This window comes from Cupressus sempervirens, chromosome 6 (assembly GCF_028749045.1).
Source record: "Cupressus sempervirens isolate cs-2001-9-10 chromosome 6, ASM2874904v1, whole genome shotgun sequence".
NCBI classification, from domain to species: domain Eukaryota; kingdom Viridiplantae; phylum Streptophyta; class Pinopsida; order Cupressales; family Cupressaceae; genus Cupressus; species Cupressus sempervirens.
Genome location: NC_143123.1, coordinates 655,240,877 through 655,264,217, shown reverse-complemented (window position 1 = coordinate 655,264,217; position 23,341 = coordinate 655,240,877). Strand labels below are relative to the sequence as shown.

Genomic DNA, 23,341 nt, shown 5'->3' with positions numbered 1-23,341 from the left:
TCTGTGTGCGTTTCTTAATTAACCTATGCGGTAAACAATGGGCAACACAAGGGCTCCAAAACAATGTGGGATGTCTCTCCATCAAAAATCTACCGACTGCCACATACGCAACTGCATTATCAGTCACAATCCAGATGACATTACCACTCCCACTTCTATTACCACCTCATCCAACATGTTACACAAATTTTCTGCATTTTTCACTTGATCAGAGGCATCAACTGATTTTAGAAATACCAACTACCCCCCTGAAGCAACTAAAAAGTTGATGAGCGTCCTATTCCTGCGATCAGTCCACCCATCAGATATAATAGTGCAACCTTTATGTTCCCAAACTCTTCTTTGCTCTTCCACAAGCTAATGAATGTTTCTTACTTCGTCATCTAACAACGGCCCACTCACCTCATAGGGAGTTGGGGACTTGAACCCCTTACCAGACAAAGAAATGGAAGTTACCACTTGATCCCAATATGGACTACATAAAGCATTGAAGGAAAGATCATTCTGGACCCAAAATCTCATAATTGCCACCTTTGTCTTCTTGCGCATCTCTTTGTTCCATGCAGTACCTAGTCAGCCGGGTTGAGCACCACGAGTGTTACGTGGAACCCAAAAATCTGCTAAAGACCCACTCACACTTCCCGATCCTAGTATCCGAGGCCCAATAGAAGAAGAACTTTCTCCACTTGTTTGTGAACCTATAGAACTAAAAGTCCCCATTGGGGCTGCCATGGCCTCGAATATCCTCTTTTTTGTTGCCTTACTTTGTGCATATTTTTTAAGGCTTGCCATAGCCTCTCTTATAGCCTCTTCTGGACACATATCACACGGTGTAATATCATTGCATGGAATCTTTGCAAGATGATATTTCAATTAGCTTATGCCTAAAGTCATGCATTTAAAGCAATGGATACATTGGACATCTCCTTTGTTTGCTCCTGGGATACCATGTTTCCACAAAGGGTCCTTTGCTCTGCCACCACCAATCATCCTGTTTCAGTGACACACACAAGTCCACTGTACAAGAATGAAAAATCAGATATTAGATAAGTTTGAGATCAAACATAATTTGTAGCAATTTTTAAAATAGTATGAATCTAGAAAGCACAAATCACATATAAATAAATATCCTTATTTAAATTTAGATTTTATATTTTATCTTACATCTGCTAAAAATTTTAAAATTTAACAATTTACAATTTTACACTATAGTTATTAATATTTAATATTTAGTAAAATAGTGAAATAGTAAAATACAAAAATAGTAATATTATAAAACATATTTTTTTAACTGACAAGTGATAACTAATAACTATAATACAATTTTTTACTGATACACAAGTTTTTACTATTAAAATATAAAATATAAAATATAAAATTATAAATCTATTAAATTCTTAATTAAAAAATATAGTGAAGTTGAATAGTTATATATAATTACTATAAATTTAAAATACAATTACTTATTTTAAATTTAATATTGCTTAGTAATATTGTTAAAATTTTAATAATATTTCATAAATTCATACTGTATTAAATAAACAAAATATACCAGTTTAGAATTATATATAAATTAACCAATTTAAAACTTTAAAGTTTGATATAAATTTTTAAAATAATATTCATTAATTTATATTATATAATATAAAAAAAAATATACATTTAATATCAATTTTATCAAAGATTCAAAAGTAAAATAATTAATTAAAATTCGAATTTGTAATGGTAAATGCAAAAAAAAACCTAGTAATCGATGTCGAAATCTGATTTGTTGAACTTTACGCTCTTCTGCTTCCAGCAAGAAATCGCAGTTGAAATCGCAGGTGAACTCCCTCCTGTCCAGTTAATCGCAGTTGAAACTTGAAATTGCAGTTGAAATCACTGTTCACGCGGGTGAAGGATTAGGGTTCACGGCAATACGCGAGTGAGAGATAGCAGTTGAAAGAGCATTTTAATGAGCCTGTAAAAACCTAAAACCGACTCATGACATGGCGGAAAAGTCAAAGACTCCAAACATTGACTCTAGCGACTGAATTTTTGAGGAAAAACTTGTGTTTTTAGGCAGTATTTTGTCTTTTAGTCGCCACGTTTTTTCCCATTACCCAGCAGCGAATTTTTGGTCATTTTTAACAGCCCTGAGAAAAACTCACGATATTGGCGGTATCTCTACGTTTTTTAAAACTATGGTGTTTCATATTAGTTTCAATTTGTGTTAGTTTTATGGGCTTTCTATGTATTAGAAAAACAAAAAAAAAATATATTCAAAAACAAAACAAAATTGCAAAACTTCACAAAGAAAAACAATTCTTCAGCATTGATCTAGAGTGAGCCAACAAGGCTCCTTACAGTGGTATTAACAGGGCTCCTTACAGTGGTATTAGAGTGGTTTCCTGCTAGCCTACAGGGAACTGAGTTCATTATGGCACAATTGTTTATTCCAAGAGTTCTTTACACTTGTAGGGGAAGGACTTTACCACCAAGTGAGGGTAAACAAGACATACAGTTTAGTACTATAGGTAACAAAGATGCTAGTGGTTCTAGTGGTTCTGTGGTTTAGATAATTATAGAGATGTTGCTACAGCTTTTGATATTGACAAAAAGGCTAGGGAAACACTGAGAGATCTTGCACATAGCCAACACCATGTTGCAAATGTTATGCAGCATTTATTAGAGACTTTGCAGTGCATTTCTCTCCCTAGAGGACGTAGTAGGGGTAGAGGTACCACGATCATATCAATTAGCTCTCACAGTGCTAGAGTTGATGACAGGTTTGAGCATACAAGTACATATGATACGCCACAACCTACCTTTCGAAGACCAAAGTTGGATATGGCGAGTGTTAAGACTAAGGATGCGCCATTTGTTGATGATGTGGTGGCAATTAAGAAAAATCTAAATTTGACAGATTCTTGACACATAAAAGAGAGCACACTAGAATTTGGCCTACACCTGAGAGACAAAGGCTTAGACAGAGTCATTTGTAGCAAGACCTTAACTCACTTTGATGGCAATGGGAAAGTTACAGTGAGAGCTTGGGTACATAAGCTCGACACTTATATTACTTTGCATCCCATAACTAAGGACACTATTCGATTTGTTGTGTTGCACTTGGACATGATAGCCTATGACCGGCGGTACCATGGGTTGGTATTACTACACCATGATCAAATAGTATTCTGTCAGGAGTTTGTTGATAGACTGGCAAAGAGATTTGACAGGAAAGACATAGAGACTTATTTTTGTGAGCTAGCACAGTTGAGACAGTCGACGAGTTTCAGTGCTTATCTGTGATGGTGTATGATATTTTAGAGAGGATACAGGTTATGCAATTTATAGAGGGACTAGTTGAGCCTCTGAGGGGGTGGATAAGTCTTTGAATCCACCTACCTTACAAGAAGCTATGAAAAAAGCAAGGAACCTAGAGATGTCTACTCCACAAAGCAAGTTTGCTTCCAAACCTTCTACTTCATCATATGCCAATCAGGCAGCCTCTAAGAAGGATGCTAGATCTAATTCTAAGAGACCTGTGGCAGCCCTTTTAGATTAGGAGACTCTTAATGATCTAAGGAAGAGGAGACTTTGTTTTACTGTAGGGGTCCCTATGATGATAAACATGATTGCCCTTTGAAGCCTAAGGATAAAAACGGGATGATGGAGTAGTTCTATGATGAGGAAAATAATTCTGATTTTTCAGAACAGCCAACTGATAATGAGCAAGAGACACATGAGGGAGAAGGGAATAGTAATGAAGTGATTGATGATTCTAATCTTAAGGTGGTATACCTTTCTAGTATGAAAAAGGAAGAAGCATTTAGGCTGCGTGGTCTGTTGACAAAGCAGCGAGTTATTGCTCTTCTTGATAGATGTGACACACAATTTTATTGATTCGCAATTAGACGCCAAGAGGGGAATTAAGACAGAGGAGTTTGAGGGCCTTAAGGTGCAGGTGGCTGATGGTTACACTCTTAAGTGTAAAAGATGATTGATGAGCTTCCAATGAAGCTGAATAACTATTCCTTTAAGGCAATTTTTTATGTTGTGGACATGCGGAATACTGATGTGGTTCTTGGTATGAGCAAGTTACACCCCATAGAGGGCATTTATCTCAGCACTAAGAAGATGGAGATGAGGTTAATTAAGGATGGAAAAACTCACATCCATTAGGCTATTATGAATAGCAATCTGAAGTTGATTTCTTCTAGACATATGCAGCATCTTGTTGAGCATGATACAGTTGATTGGGCAACAGAGTGCAGGATGTTGCCTACATTTGATGGTACAGAAAAACTAGCCTACTATCCTGATATACAACAACTTAGAACTAAACAACACTTGGTGAAGGTTTTGCAAATGGGGTTGCAAGCTTTGGGTTTAACTGTGGAGGAAACTCCGTAGTTAAGCGCGCTCAGGCTGGAGTAGTACTGGGATGGGTGACCTCCCGGGAAGTCCCGATGCTTCACCCCTGTGAGCATCACCTAGATCCAATGAGTGCTAAGTGTTCCATTTATTCTCATGAGAGATGGATTCATGTTGAATCACTACTCATGAAACATGGGTCATCGAGTTTGACTCAAAATCACACAGTTAAATCCTGATATTCACATCACAATTTGACTAGCTGTGGAAATCATCTCCTACTTATCAATTGATGAGCTTAAGGGGCTTTCTAATGAATGGTTCATAAGGCACAACACTTGGTGAAGGTTTTGCAAATGGGGTTGCAAGCTTTGGGTTTAACTGTGGAGGAAACTCCGTAGTTAAGCGCGCTCAGGCTGGAGTAGTACTGGGATGGGTGACCTCCCGGGAAGTCCCGGTGCTTCACCCCTGTGAGCATCACCTAGATCCAATGAGTGCTAAGTGTTCCATTTATTCTCATGAGAGATGGATTCATGTTGAATCACTACTCATGAAACATGGGTCATCGAGTTTGACTCAAAATCACACAGTTAAATCCTGATATTCACATCACACTCTAAAGTGTTTAGTGACTTACAACCAGAAAGGTCACTTGATAGAGGCATAGAACACATCATTAAGCTAGAGGAGGGCGCTAAGCCCTTTATGATCACTCCTTACACCCTAAGCGGCTAAAAGATAAGATAGAGAAGACTATTCAAGAGCTGCTCACTATGGGACATATTAGGCCAAGTAAGCCCCCTTATGCTTCATCAGTTGTTTGGCTGAAGAAAAAGAATGATACACTGAGGATGTGCATTGATTACTGGATGTTGAACAAAAGGACTATTAAGAACCAATATCCCATCCCACGCATCGGTGAGCTTATGAGATGAGTTACATGTGGCATGCTACTTCTCCAAGTTTGATTTGAGATCTGTGTATCATCATATCAGAGTCAAATAGTAGGATATGGAGAAGACACCATTCAGGTGTCATTGTGGTCACTTTGAGTTCTTAGTCATGTCATTCAGTTTGACTAATGCTCCAACAACATTCCAGTCCACCATGAACAAAATCTTCCATTGTTAGTTGAGGAGGTTTGTTTTCTTTGATGATATACTTGTATACTGTAAGACGTGGGATGATCATGTGGAACACTTGGATACAGTGTTGGACATTTTGGATAGGGATTCTTTATATGCCAAGGAGTCTAAATGTGCCTTAAGTATGACAGAGTTACTCTATCTTGGGCATATTATCAGTGCAGTGGGAGTTTGCATGGATCCTAATAAGGTCTGTGCTATACTGGATAGGCTTACACCGAAGAACCTAACACACCTTTTAGGCTTCATTGGTTTGTGTGCTTTCTACCGCAGATTTGTGGTAGGTTTCTCTCCTCATGCAACTCCCCTTACTGATCTAACCCATAAGGATTCTTTTGAGTCGACTACTCACACACAAGAGAGGAGTAGATTATGACATCATGCTCACTATTAGCATTGCCAAAAATTTTGAGGCCATTTGAGTCGTACTGTGATGCCTCAAGTGAGGGTATTGGTGTCATTCTTTCCCAAGACTGTCATCCCATTTGAGAGCAGGAAGGTCAGGGGTCTTAAGAGATCATTTAGTGTGTATGATAAGGAGTTATTGGCCATTATGCATGCTTTGGCCAAATTCAGGCAATACTTAGTTGGCAATAAGTTTTGCATCAAAAATGACCATAACAGCCTAAAGCATTTCCTTGGACATCGGGATCTTAATGACAGGCAACAGAAGTGGATCAGCAAGCTTCAGTCATATGATTTTGATATTTCTTATCAAAATGTAGTTGCTGACATGCTCTCATGGAGACCCCGCTTGTGTGTTATTACAGAGATATCTAAGGATTGGAGACACTTGGCCATTGCTGGGTATGTCAAGGATCAGTGGGTGGTTGGTACTGTTGATGGTAGTATTTAGGACAACACGTATACACTTGTAAAAAAGCTGATCATTTACAAGGGGAGAATTTTATTGGTCCTAGGATCGACTATCAGGTAGATTGTGTTGTGGGCCTTTCATGATTCTCCATTGGCTGGACATGGCAGGTTCTTTAAGGCCTATAGACAAATTAGGGAGAGGTTCACATGGAAGGGCCTAAAGTTAGATGTGTGGTAGTATGTCAGGGAGTGCTCTATTTGTCAACAGAACAAAGAAAAGCATACTTATCCAGCTGGTTTGCTGCAACCACTTCTCATGCCTGAGCGGAAGTGAGAGTGTTTATCTATGGACTTTATTGTGGCTTTGTCGAAAGCCCAAGAAAGAGACTATAACTTTGTAGTGGTAAAATGCCTCACCAAATATGCACACTTCTTTCCCATCAACACTACATTTTCAAGAACACAGGTAACTAAGTTGTTCTTTCGGGAGTTTTCAGGTTGCATAGTTTACCCCAAAGCATTGTGAGTGACCGTGATAGCCGGTTTATGACTCATTTATGGCAGGAGTTGTTCAAATTTTGTGGGATAGAGTTGACTCTAAGAAATATTTACCACCCTCGGACTGATGGCCAGATTGAGATTGTTAATGAATGGGCGAACGACTATCTATGGAATTGTGTCAACACAACAGTGAGCCTGAGTGATGTGGATGTACTTGTGCGAGTACTATTATAATTTCACTCACTATATGTCTATTCAGATGTCCCCTTTTAGAATTGTGTACAGATATGATCCCTCGAGTTTCTTGGATTTGTTATTCAATGATAGTATGGCACCGAGTGCAGGAGGTTTATTGCAAGACAACCAAGATGTGATGACGACTTTGAGAGACAACATTCAACAGGCTCAAAATCGGCGAAAGTGGTATGCTGATTAGAGGAGGGTGATATGGTGTACCTGATGTTGTAGTCCTACTCACAATCATCTATTTGGAGGAGTGGAGCTGAGAAGCTGAAGCCTCACTACTATGGTCCCATCTGTGTGGTTAGATGCATGGGTGAGGTAACCTCTGAGCTTAATTTGTCAGAGGATAGCAGAGCACATAATGTGTTTTATGTATCACACCTCAAAAAGTTGCTAGGTAAACATGTCCCATCTTCTACTTTACCATTGGATGATGAGGGGAGACTAGAGTTGATCCCTGAGACGTTAATAGATAACAGGGAGAGGCAATTGCATCGGCGGATCATTAGACAATTTTTGATGAAGTGGCAGGGTCTTCCAAATGAGGATACTTTTGGGAGCCTACAGATATACTTCAGCGCCCCAGATTGTAATTGCTTACAGTTCCAAATTTAGCAGGTTTCAGTAGCTTCGCAATGTCAGTTCGTCATCACAACCCTCTTGAGCTGACATTGTGATTTGAGGGTCTTAGTGGAGTGACTAGCTATTTATAGTAAGTTAGATATGCGGAGTTTCTATTTTTACTAGTGCAGTTGTGGCACCCTGCATCTTGTCTTCACCAATGTTTGATTGGGCTTCATTGATGGATTGCATATTGTTAGTTATTTATTAAGATCAACTTAATGAATAAGTCATAAGTCTTTGTTCTAATTTGATGGTGTGAAGATGAAGCTTCATTAGTGAGAAGTGTAACCAAGAAGCTAATTGGCATTTTGTATAATGGTAAAGCATTGAGCTTAGAAGCGTTATAAACAGCACTCATGAAGGGAATCGAACTATTCCATTATTGCATTGATTTTGTTAAAATTGAAGCCTCAATGGTTTGGCATGAGCCTAGTGTAATTCTGATTTTCCTCGTACTGTTGGCACCTTGAATTTACCATTGTCTGCCAGTGAATTGTGCTCTATCTGCTGGGTATGGGTCTGAGATTCATCTGAGGATTGAATGGTGTTACTATATATCATTCAATTAATTATCTGGTCTGCGTTTTTTATCTGAAGTGAAGGATCTGTAGAGGAATTGTCATTGCTGCTGTTGCAATTTAGTGAAGGGAATAATATTTAGCCTGGGCATCCATTTGCTACTGAACTATTCTCATCGTGTTGACATTGGGAGGGATCATTGTGATCTGCGAGTCCAATTACTGAAGCAGCTTTACAAATTATACATCTATAGTTTGATCTAGGAGGTCTGGCTCCTTAGCGTCCATCCTAGCTGGACAGCTTATCAGCGACAGCAAAGAGGCATTACCATTGGTAGCAGTGTATATCTGCTTGAAGGCTGCAATTGGTTTGTTGGACATTGGCACGAGGTTGGATACCTGCTGCAACTTATTTCCAACACCAAACTGCATACAGGTTCCTTGATAAATTAGTCTTTTCTTATACATTCATGCTTTGTAATAATTGCGAATCTAGATAATTCCAATTGAAATTATTGTAATGGTGTTTCATATTAGTTTCAATTTGTGTTAGTTTTATGAGCATTTCTATCCATCAGAAAAACTATATATATATATATTCAAAAACAAAAACAAAAAATACCAAAACGTCAGAAAAGCAAAACAATTCTTCAGCATTGTTCTAGAGTGAGCCAGCAAGGCTCCTTACGTTATGCATGGAACACATCTCCAGGTAACACTGCGATTTTCCCTTATAAACATACCATTAGGATACCGAAAAAACTATGACAATGGTCATTAGTGGTGAATTTACAATCAAAAAGGGCACATCACAATTTGAGCATTTAAGGGTCATATGACATGTAATGTTTGAATTATGAAAAATTATGATCCGATTAGAATTTTGTGTTTTTTAAATGCACTATTCTCTATTTGTTCGTGTAATGGTTTTTCTTGTTCTTGCTGCATTTTGCAAAGTACTAAGTCCTTGGTCCAATTCTTGGCCGCAAGGTCCACGTTTTTAAACTATTGTTCATGTGACCTTAATTTGGTATGGCATGGCGATGCCCCTCAACCACTTTACTAACTGCCATCCCCAAACCACAATCTATAGTCCCTGTGTCCCCTATCTTTTTTGGTATATGTTAAGACCAATTATACATATCCATGAAAGCTTTCACTTATAACAGTAATATTCTTTCAATTTAGAACCAAAAAGGGAAAGAAAAGCTAAGAAGTCCACAGGACAGATCGCATGATAACAAATGGATCACCCAAAACTTAGGAATGGAAGTCCTGTTAGCAAAGAAAAGGCGCCTTCAAGCAAATGGTGAGGTGCTATATAATTGACCTTCATAACAGGGATTATTTATAGTCTAATTATCTGGATACCTGTTTTAGGAAATATAGCTGTTTTGGAACAGTACTACCTGGTTTGCTTGAACCAACCTTTACAAGCCATAACAAAAGATATGCTCATTTTTCAATTGCAGGGACTATACACCATGCAGGAATAAAGGATAAAAAATAAGCAATTTTTCCTACATCCTACCTCCTTTTGGAACTTGTTCCAAATCCATGTGCCATGAAATTGGAACCCCACAGAATGCACTAAATGTATTCTCAGCTTCACCCTCTGTACACTGTAATGAACTATGTTGAAGCTTTCTTAATGCAGGACTGCACTCAACCAAATGCACAGAAAGAGCCTCCAAGAAGTTCTTGAATTTTCCTGTGCTCTGGCATCAAAATTACACATTGTTAACTTGAATGGCACAAAAGCAATCATCTATCTGTTATCACATCACAAGATATACACACAAACATATTGCACCAAATGTGTCAAACTTTGGTACCTTACCATCTATCATCTATCTGCAATCACAATTAGGATATAGAACAAATATATTGCACCAAATAGTATAGATTTTGGACCCTTTGATTTGCTTGAGGTTTTTCAAATCTAAAACTTGATTCACAATAGTCAATACTGATTCCATGATAAAATGAAATAAAAAATAAGAAGTTTACCCGAAGCAGGTCAGCCATAAGTGTTCCACGTCCTGGACCCAATTCCACAAAGTTCACATGCTTTGGTTGACCCATTTGCTCCCATAAGCACATGGTCCACACTCCAACTAACTGCCAAGATTCCAATGTGAATAGAGCTAATAATTTCTGATATAGTGTTTCATATGTAATAATTAGCAAAAGGTGAAATTAATCTGAGATTGTAATCACAATTGCATTGAAATCAATGTCATTGAGTTCACAAAAGCAATCAATGGGACAGAATTGTGTAGCATTATAAAAGGCATGACCAGTTCAGGAGTGCCTAGAGCATCTCCATGAGCTTTGTATACCCAAGATAGACAAACTCAACAAGATCTAACCCATGAGCTGACTTATATCTTCTGCTATCAGAGTTTAAGAAACCGGCAGAAAAGTCAGGATTTAATAGACATAATATTATGATTACTTGAATCTGTAACAATCTGCTCTGATGTCTTTTTTTATTTTACAAATCTAGTATATTATGTGGACAACTTAAAGTTTTTAACTGTAATGTCCCCAATTCAGACTAGACTTGATTTAACCTAAAAATCCCAACCAGGGGTTAAATTGCACTGGAAATGGCAATTTACCTAGTCTTTGTAGTGTTCCCTCCTAGATTAAATACATCAACTAACAATTCACAATACACTCGACAGTTGACATATTTAAGTCCACTTTCTTCTCTTCAAACTCAACCATTAGGAGGACAGAGAGTACTTGTCCTAGGGCACTCAGATACCAATCTACAAGTCGATTTCCTCAAGATTTCTGGAACACATATTCATACCCATCTTGGAACTATGCCCTAAGGGTTTCAAGAATACATGCATTAGGCTTAGCCTATCTCAAGAGTCACCCACCTTGAGAGGAATTACTCCGGGCATTCTCTACAACCTAGTTGTCCTCAAAAGGGGCTGTAGCAAGATACTAAGGGATAGTTTACTATCTCATGTATTACGAACCTCTCTTTATATACATATATAATTTTTAAATTATATAATACAAAATAACATATTTAATATGTAAAATTCCATTTTCATTATTATTATCAGACATAAATACTATACCATATGAGGATTCCTCATCCCTCATACAGTTCAGATATGGTCACACCCCATTTTGAACTGCTATATTCTCTTCATGTGTTGTTTGATAACCTAAAAAGGTTCTATCTTTCATTACACAATTGTTCTGTAAATATGCCCTAGTGGTATGCATTTGCTTAAACAATGGTTTGTCTGCCCTAAGTGGTTTTGGTTTTACATTATATAATGGTTTTGCAAAACAGACCTAAATGGTTTTCTTTAGACTAAACCATGGTTTTGCAGGTTGTGCCCTAAGTAGTTTCCAGTTTCATTTAAGTTAAAGATTGTTTTACAAATTATGCTCTAAATAAATTTCCAAAAAGATTAATCTAAGAGTTATGCAACTTCTTCTTGTGATATAAATGAGCTTGAACAGTGCCTTCAATTCTGCAGTCAGTGAAGAGGGACAGAGGATGTGAGCATAAAGTCTGTCTTGGTGCCCAACAATGGCACACCTGTGAAATACAGAGAGACCATTATCCATATCTAGAGCAACGACCTCCCTATTTTGGGCCCTGCACTATTTTTGAATGTTAAATCCTTTGAAATGAATCTGTCTGCATTCACGCCTGTAGATATTAAACTCTAATTAGATGACAAAATGGTGCACAAGAAAAACGACTATGACCATATATCGTTACCAAGGGGGCCAATTAAGGTAGAGACCATATATTGTTATAAAGAACACTGACAGTGTATCTTCTTACAAAGTGCACTGAATTCTGACCTTATGCATCCGAGTTCAGCGACTGCATTTTGCAATTAACATGGAAAAAGAGAAATGTAGAGTAAGTTACCAAAACTTGCAGATTCGTAAGTGCCAACACCCAGCTGCAGAGCATTCATGGAGCCAGCGATAACAGTCTGATCAATGCCATCTCTGAGCAACATAAAATTCATCTTGTTGTGACCAACTCCCACAAGTGCAACCAAACAGAGAATATTGTATTCTCATAATAAATTTTTGGTGAGCCAAACGGTCCCAATCAAATTCTTAAAACCATAATCTGGCTTTTCATGTTCCAGAATCCCAAATTCAGGATTCCGAAAGCTAATTCTAAAATCATATTCCAGCAACCAAACAGGCCCTTCATGACTTGTTTGATACCCTAAAAAGGCTCTATCTTTCATTACACAATTGTTCTGTAAATATGCCCTAGTGGTATGCATTTGCTTAAACAATGGTTTTTCTGCCCTAAGTGGTTTTGGTTCTACATTATATAATGGTTTTGCAAGACAGACCTAAATGGTTTTCTTTGGACTAAACCATGGTTTTGCAGGTTGTGCCCTGAGCAGTTTCCGGTTTGATTTAACAATTGTTTTACAAATTATTCTCTAAATAAATTTCCGAAAAGATTAATTTAAGAGTTATGCAACTTCTTCTTGTGATATAAATGAGCTTGAACTGATTTTACGTTATCGTAATGGATAATCAAGCCTGATAAGTTTAATTATTGCTTTTTGATAGATTTTCTATAATATGATACAGACTGACTATGATTGTTTGACTAGTGGTTGCAGGATCAACATGAGTTCTCAAGGCAAGGAAAGAAAGTATCATAGTGAAAGGGGAATGAGGTGTGAACAAGGGGACAAGTCTTCACAATACTGGTCGGGCAGACTAGTCACAAATTAGTGTCACCAGGTTGGCTAGGAATTTTAAGGGAATGATAGATCAACTTCTCTCTGTCCTAACTTGCAACTAGTGAAAATGAACTTTTCCAACACTCATATCATTTACGTTAAATTCTTATCCTATTTGTTTAAATTTGATCAGAGCATTCTCTAACTAGCACCTTATGTAAGTCATAATATGGATCAACATCTCTTGCATTCATTTTGGGAACTTATCTATAAGTCCATGAGACTATAAGCAACGATGATTGTGTACTTATACCTCTATTAAATTTTAAGGCTCTTTTATAATGATGGACTTCAGTCAATACCAATTCCCTCTCTTCATTGTTTCCACTTTCAGATCACCAAGGTTTGATAGATTTAAATGTTTATTTTATAACTCTTTAGTGGGGAATTTTATCATTCATATCACCTTACCTTATAATGGATTTATCTCTTCCAAATTAGAAACGGTGTTAATTGATGCATGACCATCTTATTGTTCGACGCTGGTGATTCTTTTATTTAATCACAATAAGAAGTGGCAAATTTGTAGTGTGCTGTCACTGAATGAGACGGCAAAGATCTTTCCATGTTAGGGTGACACAGAGAGCAGGGGGTTAAGGCTATGAGATGGTTTCGATCTTTCTTTATGAAGGAAAGAAGATTATCAAAAAAAATATAGAGAAACTGGGAACTTCTCGGAGGAAAGACATCGGTGGTGACAAGCTCTGCATAGTGTTTTGCTTGCAAGCTTTCTTTCTTATCTCTGTAACTGTCCTCTTATTGATTCACCTGGTATGAATATTATACAATGAAGACCCTTGTATAACTGGTACACATTGAATGACTAGCGGAGGAGGAACAGCCTGTCACTCTATAGCAATCATTTGCACTTGGTGTTTCAACAGCTCTTAGTCCAGGCATGTGAAATGTTTCCTAACCTTCTATTTCTTTAGACTTTAACTTTCTTTCTTTTTCAAGAAATGTCGTGGCAACTTTGGTTCTGAAATATGTTATCAATTGTGGAATTCTTTGAGAACTTCTGAGTTGTAAGAATTTGGAATTGTCTAATTAATGGGTCGACTAAGTTATTCTTTCCACCTTGTTTTTTCCTTGGGTGGTAGTTAGCGAGCTTGGATTTTTCTTGAGAACTTCAGTGTTGCTTATAACTTGACAACCTAGGAATCAAATTTTTTTACTGCCAAGTATATATACGTGTGTCTTGCTTATAAGCCTCCACTAATCCACCAGTCCTCTTATCATTAATCCATTCTAAGACATCTCTATAGTCTTCTTGGTTAAAGGAAGCATTTTCTGACATGTTTTTGCCTACAGAATTTTGATATTATGGTCTGTCTTCCAATTCATATCTTGTTTTAAACATGCAACAGTTTGGGAAGCCTTTTTAACAGACATTCCAACAACAAAGTAGTACATCCTACAGCTTGGTATAATATCTGAACAGGCCCAGACATCAGCTTTTATCTCTGCATAATACTATACTATTATATCAGGTCAAGGGACGTAAAGCATGACTGCTACAAACCTGTAGTATAAAAACCAGTTCTGGCAGCTCTCTATTCCAGACTTCCTAATTCAGCCAGAGTGTTAGGTGGTATTAGGATAGTTCCAGACTAAGGTCTATATGAAATTTAGGAAAACAGTTATATCTCAGAATAAGATATGCTAAACCTGCGATAATGGGCTTCAATGTTAACTATTTATTTCTCTCAAAAGAACCTGACATGTGGTTGTTCCATGAAATAGTTTTCGTTTATTACATTAGCAGAACCATTAACTTATATGCACCAATCCTATAGTTTCTATGAAGTTGACTCGTCATAAACTTGAAACATAGTTGCAAATCTGTCAAGAACCCATAAAGCCTGGAAGACAGGTCAATCTTCATGTATAACCAGATTAAGAATCAATTAACTGGATATCACTCTTGCTGAAATTAATTTTAATTTTTAACCTGAAGAAATGAGGAAATGCCTTAACTGCTAACTTGCTAAATGACTACACCATGATGTTGGTGAACATAGGAAAGAATTTCCTATACATTACTCATATAGTCAACAGAGTTCCTCAATTGAAACCCAAGTGCAAGTGGGATAGGATGGAGGCTGATTCACAGAAGTGGAAACCTTGGCCAAAGCGCACAAGTTAGTGTCAGACAGCCCAAGAATTCCAAATACATCTGTAGTCAGGCGTCAACCCAGAGCAGCAGAAGCTGAGGGTATGACCGACGAAGTTGTAGGAAAGCTTATGCCATTTCCCGGGAAACTTGTCCTAGATGCCTCATTCCTTACGGTGGGCCGGCCCCACTTCAGAAGGAAGTGTGCAAGGGAGGATCGGCAATGATCCATGGTTGGGTGGTTAAACGCCCCAAAGATACTTTTCCCCATTTCTCATTTTGAGTTAAAGAAAAGACACCTCTTATCATCATCCCTCTGCTTGTATAATGCAGTAAGTCCTCTTTCCTTGTTTTCTTTTCTTCAATTTGAAAGTTACGTAAGTTGTGAAAAGTAAAATCAGAAAGGCAACAATAGTTACATTTCAGTATTTAAATTTTGCAAGTTTACATTGCTGTATATATCTGATGATGTAAACTAATTAATCTCACAATTATAAATTTTGGATTTTAGAGTAGTTTTCTCTTTTGACCTCCATCTGTTCTATTATTTAGACATTAGTATTTATATGGTAGTGTGGACATTTCGTTTTCAGAAATTGTTAAAAGAAAAAAGTTAAATGAAATTTAGCCATTGAATCTTGGTAGTGTAAATAGACCTGTTACAGATATAATATTCTGTAAATCAGAGATGATTTATAAATAAGTCACAGTATACTCAGATCACAGATCTGAGCCATAATCTGTGCTATAGTTTATTCTCTATACCTGGTGATGAGACCAAAATATACTATATATTGGACCACATATTGGTCCCTTAGTCTTAATAGATTTAAAATATAATATTCTGTGAAACAGTATTGAATCAAAGAGAATTTACAGCATACCCTTTCTGTTACACGATGTTTGCCCCTGAACAGATAGGGACTGATTCCTTCTGATCTCTTTATCAGATATAATTTATAAAATAATTCTTCAATGTTTTCTCTGAAGTGAATGGTTGTGATTGCCATCATATATTTTGCTGGTTGAATAGTTGCATCCTTTGGATGTTAGGGACACCTCTCGAACAAATTGGCATATTACTCAAACTGCATCCTGCCATAATTAATCATTATTATCAGTCACCTTAAATATAATTCCTATCTCTAAATTATATCCTTTAAATGACATCACTGACCTGGAAATTTACTACTGATGGTCAATAATTATTGAAACCATTATTTGCCAAGTCGCTGACTTATCCACTGTTCCAACTAAAATCTTATCTTTGATGGAGTCAGTGAAACCAATCTGCATATTCGTCTTATGTGGACCCTCTTATTCCTATACTTGATCCGTAGTATGTTCAATTGGTAGACAATATTCTCCTTTGATTGGCATGATTCTTTCAGTGTTCAGTGGCGTATGGGAGGACTTGATAACACCAATTTATCTCCGTTTCAAATCAGATTGATATAAAGTGCTTGATCAAGCGGTCATTCGATACTCCATTTATTACTGAGAGTGCATAAATAAAAGACATGATTTAGTCTGCAGATAATAATCTCAATTCCAGACTTTATATGAAGATTATACAGAATGGTGTTTGATCCTTGGTGTCCCTGATGTGTTGAGTAACATGCTGGAGATGACTTACGATCACAACTATAAATTGAACCCTAACAGAACAAACTGGGCACTTGGGACAAATGAATATATTATTTGTCTGAGACACTTTGACCAATATTTGAAGAGATAGATTAGGAACATTAAATTATAATTCATTATTATCCATCTATTTATTTACTTATTTTTATATTTTAACTTTATTATTATTTATTAGTAAATATTAATCCAGAAAAGGAGAACTACACTGACTAGGACTGAAGATATGAAAAGTATCATGATGGCCACACATCTTCTAAATGAAATACGAGCGACCTATTGAACTAAAGTTTAGATGGCAATGGTAGGGAGGGGGGGAAATAATGCAATACTAACTCTTGGAGACATTGTAGGAAGAAGTGTGAAAATGTGGACCATTAGTCTTCAAACACACTATTTATCTTCATTTAGTGATTCCTCACAGATTGTAGACATCTCCCATCACTAGTGTCAATCATGACGACAATGTACCTCTATCCATGTTATAAAAGAGTAGATGTTGAATTGGTTGGAGATTAACCAGTAAAAAGTAACATTATTATTCAAAAATGATTCAATCGAGATTCGCTTGGATGATTTAGATTGATATTTGAAATGCTTTGTAAAGCCTTATTTTCCCATGAATAACCACCTATGGGAATGTAACTTCCCAACTAACAAATTATAAATGTAATATCCCCTTTTACTGGTACATTTGAAAATTTATGGCCCAACCCCATGTATATTAATACTGACTATTGAGGACTTAATACAAAGCTAAAGTCAATTTAATATTTAAAGAAGTCAATAAGAGATGAACTGGCAAAAGGGGAAGGACAGGATTGGAAAATGACGAGTCAAGCAGAGGGACATGAAAGGTCACCGGGTTGTGTTTAAAAAGGCGAAGAGGAGCTCATTTCAGTATGCTTGGATATATGCTTGGTTTTTTATCTGGTTATTGAGCTCTCTCGGAGAGTCAATTGGAAGCTTCAGCTTTCAACCCACTTGGAGGACGAAAGGCCACAAGTCGGAAGATGGTGGATGAAAACCCATCGTGGTGGAGGCATCATTTCAGGTGTCTCACTTGTGCTTACATTGTATTTCTAGTCTAGTATTTTTAATCTGACTTTAATACTGTTTTTAAGATTGGATTGTGGCAATAATAAGTTACTGCATTGCTGATGTATAATGCAATAGCGACCCTAAGGTTATAGAAACTGTTATATTGGATGAATTGCTGGTTATTTTTGTTATAAATTGTTAAATTCAGTTGCACGTATTTGTTGTCCAATATTTTCTGAGATTTCATTTGACAGTTTAAAGACGATACCCAGCCGGGGTACTACAATGGTATCAGAGTTGGTCTTCCTGCCAGCCTGTAAATTTAATCAGAGCCCAATTCCAAAAGGCCTTTCTCTGAGGCAAATAGTGGCTTGGCATGTTGTAGCGCAGGATTTTTATCGAAGAGAACTTACATTTTTCAGAAAAAGGGAGAATTAAAGCAAAGATTAATAACATCACCGATTGTTTTTTATATTATAATCTATGGGCCTGATTGCTGGAGAAAACATCTCCTTTGTACAAGCATAAAGGCTGCATCCACAACTATTTCTATATTGACATGGTGCTCAATATTTCGATATTTGTTTCTACAGCCAACTAGAGTCATGGAAAATAAATCAAAACTAGTCATGGAGGCATCACACATTTGAATAAATTTATTTATTCCCTTTCCATGCCAAAAATAAGGTTGGGTTATTACCATGCTGGGTCAATGATACAAGGATCAATATTTATAATAATACTCAAAGACCAAATTTCTTGAAGTGGAATAATTATTTTGTGGAGGCGCCATGTATTATTGCTGTGCGTATTGATGATGGAATGTCAATCGCACTTGAGAGCCTGTCAAAAATTGATATTATGTTGTCGTGAAAATAATTTCCGAAGAGTAATAGTGTTTTCCAATGTCTTAAAGAGCATAGAATACTTTGGAAGGCAATATATTCATCATATTTAGTAGTAGGACCCGATAAATGTTGTGTCGTAAACATCCATTCAAATATTTGAGCAAAAAAAATAGATTTGATTGTAATGTTTCAAAGTTGATTATATATAAGTGGGGCTTGCTCTGTTTGCAGAATAAAGGAGGCCAATATTGATTTGAAAATCATTTTTTGTGAGCCAACGCACACAATTTGAGATTAAGATATATTTCATTTCCACTTTCCATCAGAACAAGTTCGGAATTTCTCAGCAGACTCTTCTAATGTTTGGTGCGCAACATATATTAATAACATAATCCACTCTTTCCATAGTTCCGCCCAAATAATTGAGAATCCAGTTTCCTTATTGGAAGACGGTACAGAATGATTAAAGGTTTGTCGTATCTGTAGAAATGAACTACTATAGATGTTACAAATAAAACAATTGTTGATCACTTGGAAATTATCACTCGTGTCTTCTAAGTTGTATTGAACGTTGAATGCTAGGTCATTGGCTCGACATGTGTGGCTTATAAAATCAGTAGAGAGAATCGAACTATGGTGATTGAAATGGTGGATGTACCGTCAAGCTAGGGATAATTCAAGTTGTTCTAGAGATGTTGAAAGTCGTCGGTTCATTGGAAAGACTTACAAGATATTGAGGTCATTATTCACCGTTGAGACATCTATCGTGGTGAATTGGTTAAGAATTCAGCAAAGTGCACAAAGAATAGTTTGGTAACGCCTGGAAGAGAAACGCTTGGGCAACTTAAAAACATTCTTCGATACAATGGTTTCTAGTTCATTTCAAGTTCTTGTCTGAACTAACAATTGTTGAAGTGGTAGAGTTTGGAATTTTTTGTAGTGGGTTACTTGGCCGGGGAGACACATTCAACAACGCCTGAAAAAATATCATATGGTAACTATATCTACCATTTGGGTTGAGCTCAAGGCTATTATTGAAAATTAGAGAGAAAATTGTTGAGAGTGTCGATTCACTGTCGTGAATGGTCATTTGAGAAGCACCGGTTTCAGGCTATCTTGTTATTGACTCAATCATTTTTTTGAAGTTTCATCTGTGTGAAATAGGACACTAGGTAGGGGGTTCCTATAGAGGTTGCAGTACTTGACACAGCCAAGTAATTGGAAAAGATAGAAACATATTTGACCAATGTAGAGAAGGCAGATTGTAAGCTCGCAAATTGGGCTTTACAACCCTCAATGGTTACCTTGGTCCAACCCAAGTTTATGAAACATCCACATAAAGATGTTAAGGCTTGCAATTGCTTTATGTCTCAGCGAGATTATGAGAATAACAGCCCCTATAGTAGCCTATAACAATGAAGTGTTAAGGAAAGTTCTACAAATGATTATTGAAAACTTAGAGAGATTACATAATGACAAAGACCCTGCCTTTGCCAAGAAAGTTGAGATTTTAGATATTATGGCAGAGAAGAGAATCATTTACATTATAATTGACCTCGAATGCAACAATTTAATTTTTCAGCTGTTATGTTGCTTCTTGTTTGGAATTAGGAAGCTCCATTCAAGAAAAGTAAAGGCTATCATGCACATCATTATATCCTCAATTTTTTATGCAGATGTTAAAATCTGCAAGATGTTGCATTCAACTTTGTTAAGTTTTTGGAGGAAGGAACATATATATTGCAAAGGATTGTTCCACTTGATGATCTCGTCTACAACTTTCAAGCTTGTGGAGGAAGTAATTAAGTATAGAATCAAAAGATTTCAGGATTGCATGACAGATAGTGAGTTGATCTCCATGGGTGTACAAGTTAAAGGAACTCCCATGAGGCAAGAACAAATTTGCTTGACATGTGAGGACACTAGTACACCCGATCATGTTTGTAGGAATCGTAATAATGAAGAGGTGGCTTAAGAAATTCAGACCAGCACTAGGAAAAATATAGATAAGATGATTTCAGCTGTGGATAAGGAACATACAAGTTTCTATGTTGGCAATTTGGAGGTTAGCCTTGACAAACATGTTGACGAGGTTGGTTGTACTCGAAGTAAGAGCATGCTGAAATCTTTTTATGATGAATGTTTGCAAGAGAATGATGACATAGTAGTAGCTTTGCCTTTGCATTCAAATCATACAAACAAGGAGTTTGTCAGCTAAAATGACATTGATGACATTCTTGAGGAGGGTGATGGATCAAGTGTTTCTTCTACACATGACATGACTTTAGAAAATCAATCAAAGATCACACTAAAAGAGGGATGATGATTTGTTTAAATATGACAATAATGAGATGCATGCCTTAAAGAATCAGCTGAAGGTTAGTGAAGATATGGTTGTGTCAGCACTAGTACGTTATGACAACACTCACAGGATCATTTAGGATCTCCATTGGAAGGCTCAAAAGGGAATGGAAGGTAGTTTACTTGTTGCTGATTTGCAGGAAGCAAAAACAGCCCTTGAATTTATGAAATCAGACTATCTATGTTTTTTGTCCGACAGGGATTATATTCTTAAGGTTGCTGGAATTTATGTTGATCGACTGAGTAAAGGAAAGGATGAGATTGATAAGTTCAGCAGAGAACTTAAAGATGCTCAGGAGGCATTGGAAGATACACGAGTTGCTCTTCATGAAGTAGAAAATCAAATTGAGGTCACAAATCAGTTTAGGGAACATGAGAATAGCGAAAGGCATGAGTTTTTCTGGGAAGTAATTAATGAGCTTGATAGCATTCAACAGACTTATGACATGGATAGCTACCCCAAGAGACCAAGCACCAAAGTTTTAGATCACATACAGCTGATAGACAATCCTATGTTTGAGGTGCGATTGGATTTCTAATAGTCCACTTTTTGAGCTGGATAAGAGAGCTCTTCTTGATTTTCATGAAGAGGATGATCTTGACTTCAAATTTATGTATCCAGTTGCAGTTCCTAGCGGTGAATTTTAGTCACACGATTGGTGTGGTAAATTGACTATTGTTGCTCATCTTTTGATCAGCCCGTACATAGTTTCAGATTCCAACTTATATATGAGTTGGATGGATTTCATACTTCAGCAGCTGAATAGGTCCTTTTCAGCTTCATTCTTATTCATGGCAACTATGTATTTAGGGGTCCTCCAGAGTGATGATGGCACTATTATACTTTATGCGCCCTTGGTGTTGATTTCGGCTATTGAGTAGTTTGTTTCCTACACCAACAATTTAAGTTGGGTCGTCACAATCTATTGTATATACATAGCTCCTTGATACATTTCTATCTCATCATATATGATGGTCATGACAATATGATTTGGGATCCTAGTATTAGCATACTTGAGGTATTGTTCTTATGGGGAGCCTATGAATGGCTTTGCAGTTCTGAGTCATTCATTCATATTAGAGTGGCACTAATATGGGACCAAGGCATCATGATCACATGTATGCGGTTGTTTGAGGGCAAACAATCTCAAGGAAGGAGGATTGTAATGTCCCCTTTTTCTACTACATTTGAACATTAATTGCCCAACCCCAGTTATATTAATATTGACTATTGAGGATATCATACAAAGTTATTAAATTCAATTTAATATTAAAAGGGGAGTCAATAAGAGACTAACTGGAAAAAGGACAAGGATAGGATTGGAAAATGAAGAGTCAAGCAAAGGGACGTGAAAGGTCACCAGGTTGTGTTTAAAATGGGGAGGAGGAGCTCATTTCAGTATGCTCGGATATATGCTTGGTTTTTGATCTGGTTATTGAGCTCTCTTGGAGAGTGAATTGGAAGCTTCAACTTTCAACCCGCTTGGAGGATGAAAGGCCACAAGTCGGAAGATGGTGGACAAAAACCCATCGTGGTGGAGGCATCATTTCAGGTGTCTCACTTGTGCTTACATTGTATTTCTGGTTTAGCATATCCAATTTGACTGCAATATTGTTTTTAAGATTGGATTGTGGCAATAAGAAGCTATTATATTGCTGATGTATAATGAAATAACGAACTTGAGGTTATAGAAACTATTATATTGGATGAATTGCTGGTTATTTTTGTTATAAATTGTTAAATTCAGTTGCATGTATTTGTTGTTCAATATTTTCTAAGATTTCATTTGAGAGTTTAAAGACGATACGCAACCAAGGTACTACAATAAACTAACTTTTATTTATTAACCTAAACTACAAACTAACCTATTCTAATGTAATATCCCAAAATTCCCCTCTTATTACACTAATCCGAACAAGAGTGGAATATTGCAAGAGTATTGAATCCAACTGTCTTGAAGACTTTGTTGTAGCGCTTTCACCAATCTTCATCTCTCACTCAAGAAACACTACACTAACTGCAATAGTGGATCTCTTGACTTCCCTAGTTATCTAAGGGCACCGAACTTCCCGAATCAATGGATATCATGGCCATGGAACTTGAAACCATCTTTAGAAACATGTGTGTTCCCACCTTGCATGCACACTGAGACACATTTCCTCTAAAATTCCATATCTCCTTTGAGTGTGTCTAATGCCTCCTCCAGTACTACACATGAGACCCATTTTCTCTAAAAGTCCGCATCTCATTTGAGTGTATCTAATGCCTCCCCAAATGTTGTAGAAACAATCTCACCTGCTATACAAATCACCACTAACATGCCTGCCCCTGAGATGCCTTTCCTCCAAAAGTACACATCTCCTCCGA

General features: G+C 36.9%; 1 protein-coding gene across 1 annotated transcript in view; it reads right to left on the bottom strand.

Annotated features, from left to right (window-relative positions):
* The window catches only part of LOC149553899 (NADH dehydrogenase ubiquinone complex I, assembly factor-like protein (DUF185)), an 87,398-nt gene that overhangs the window by 51,283 nt on the left and 12,774 nt on the right, over positions 1-23,341 (bottom strand). Inside the window, exons 4-5 of the mRNA XM_089789245.1 lie at positions 10,214-10,324; positions 9,735-9,921 (exon numbers count right to left, since the gene is read on the bottom strand). Coding sequence (XP_089645371.1) covers positions 9,735-9,921; positions 10,214-10,324 — 298 coding nt within the window. The remainder of the gene's footprint in view (positions 1-9,734; positions 9,922-10,213; positions 10,325-23,341) is intronic.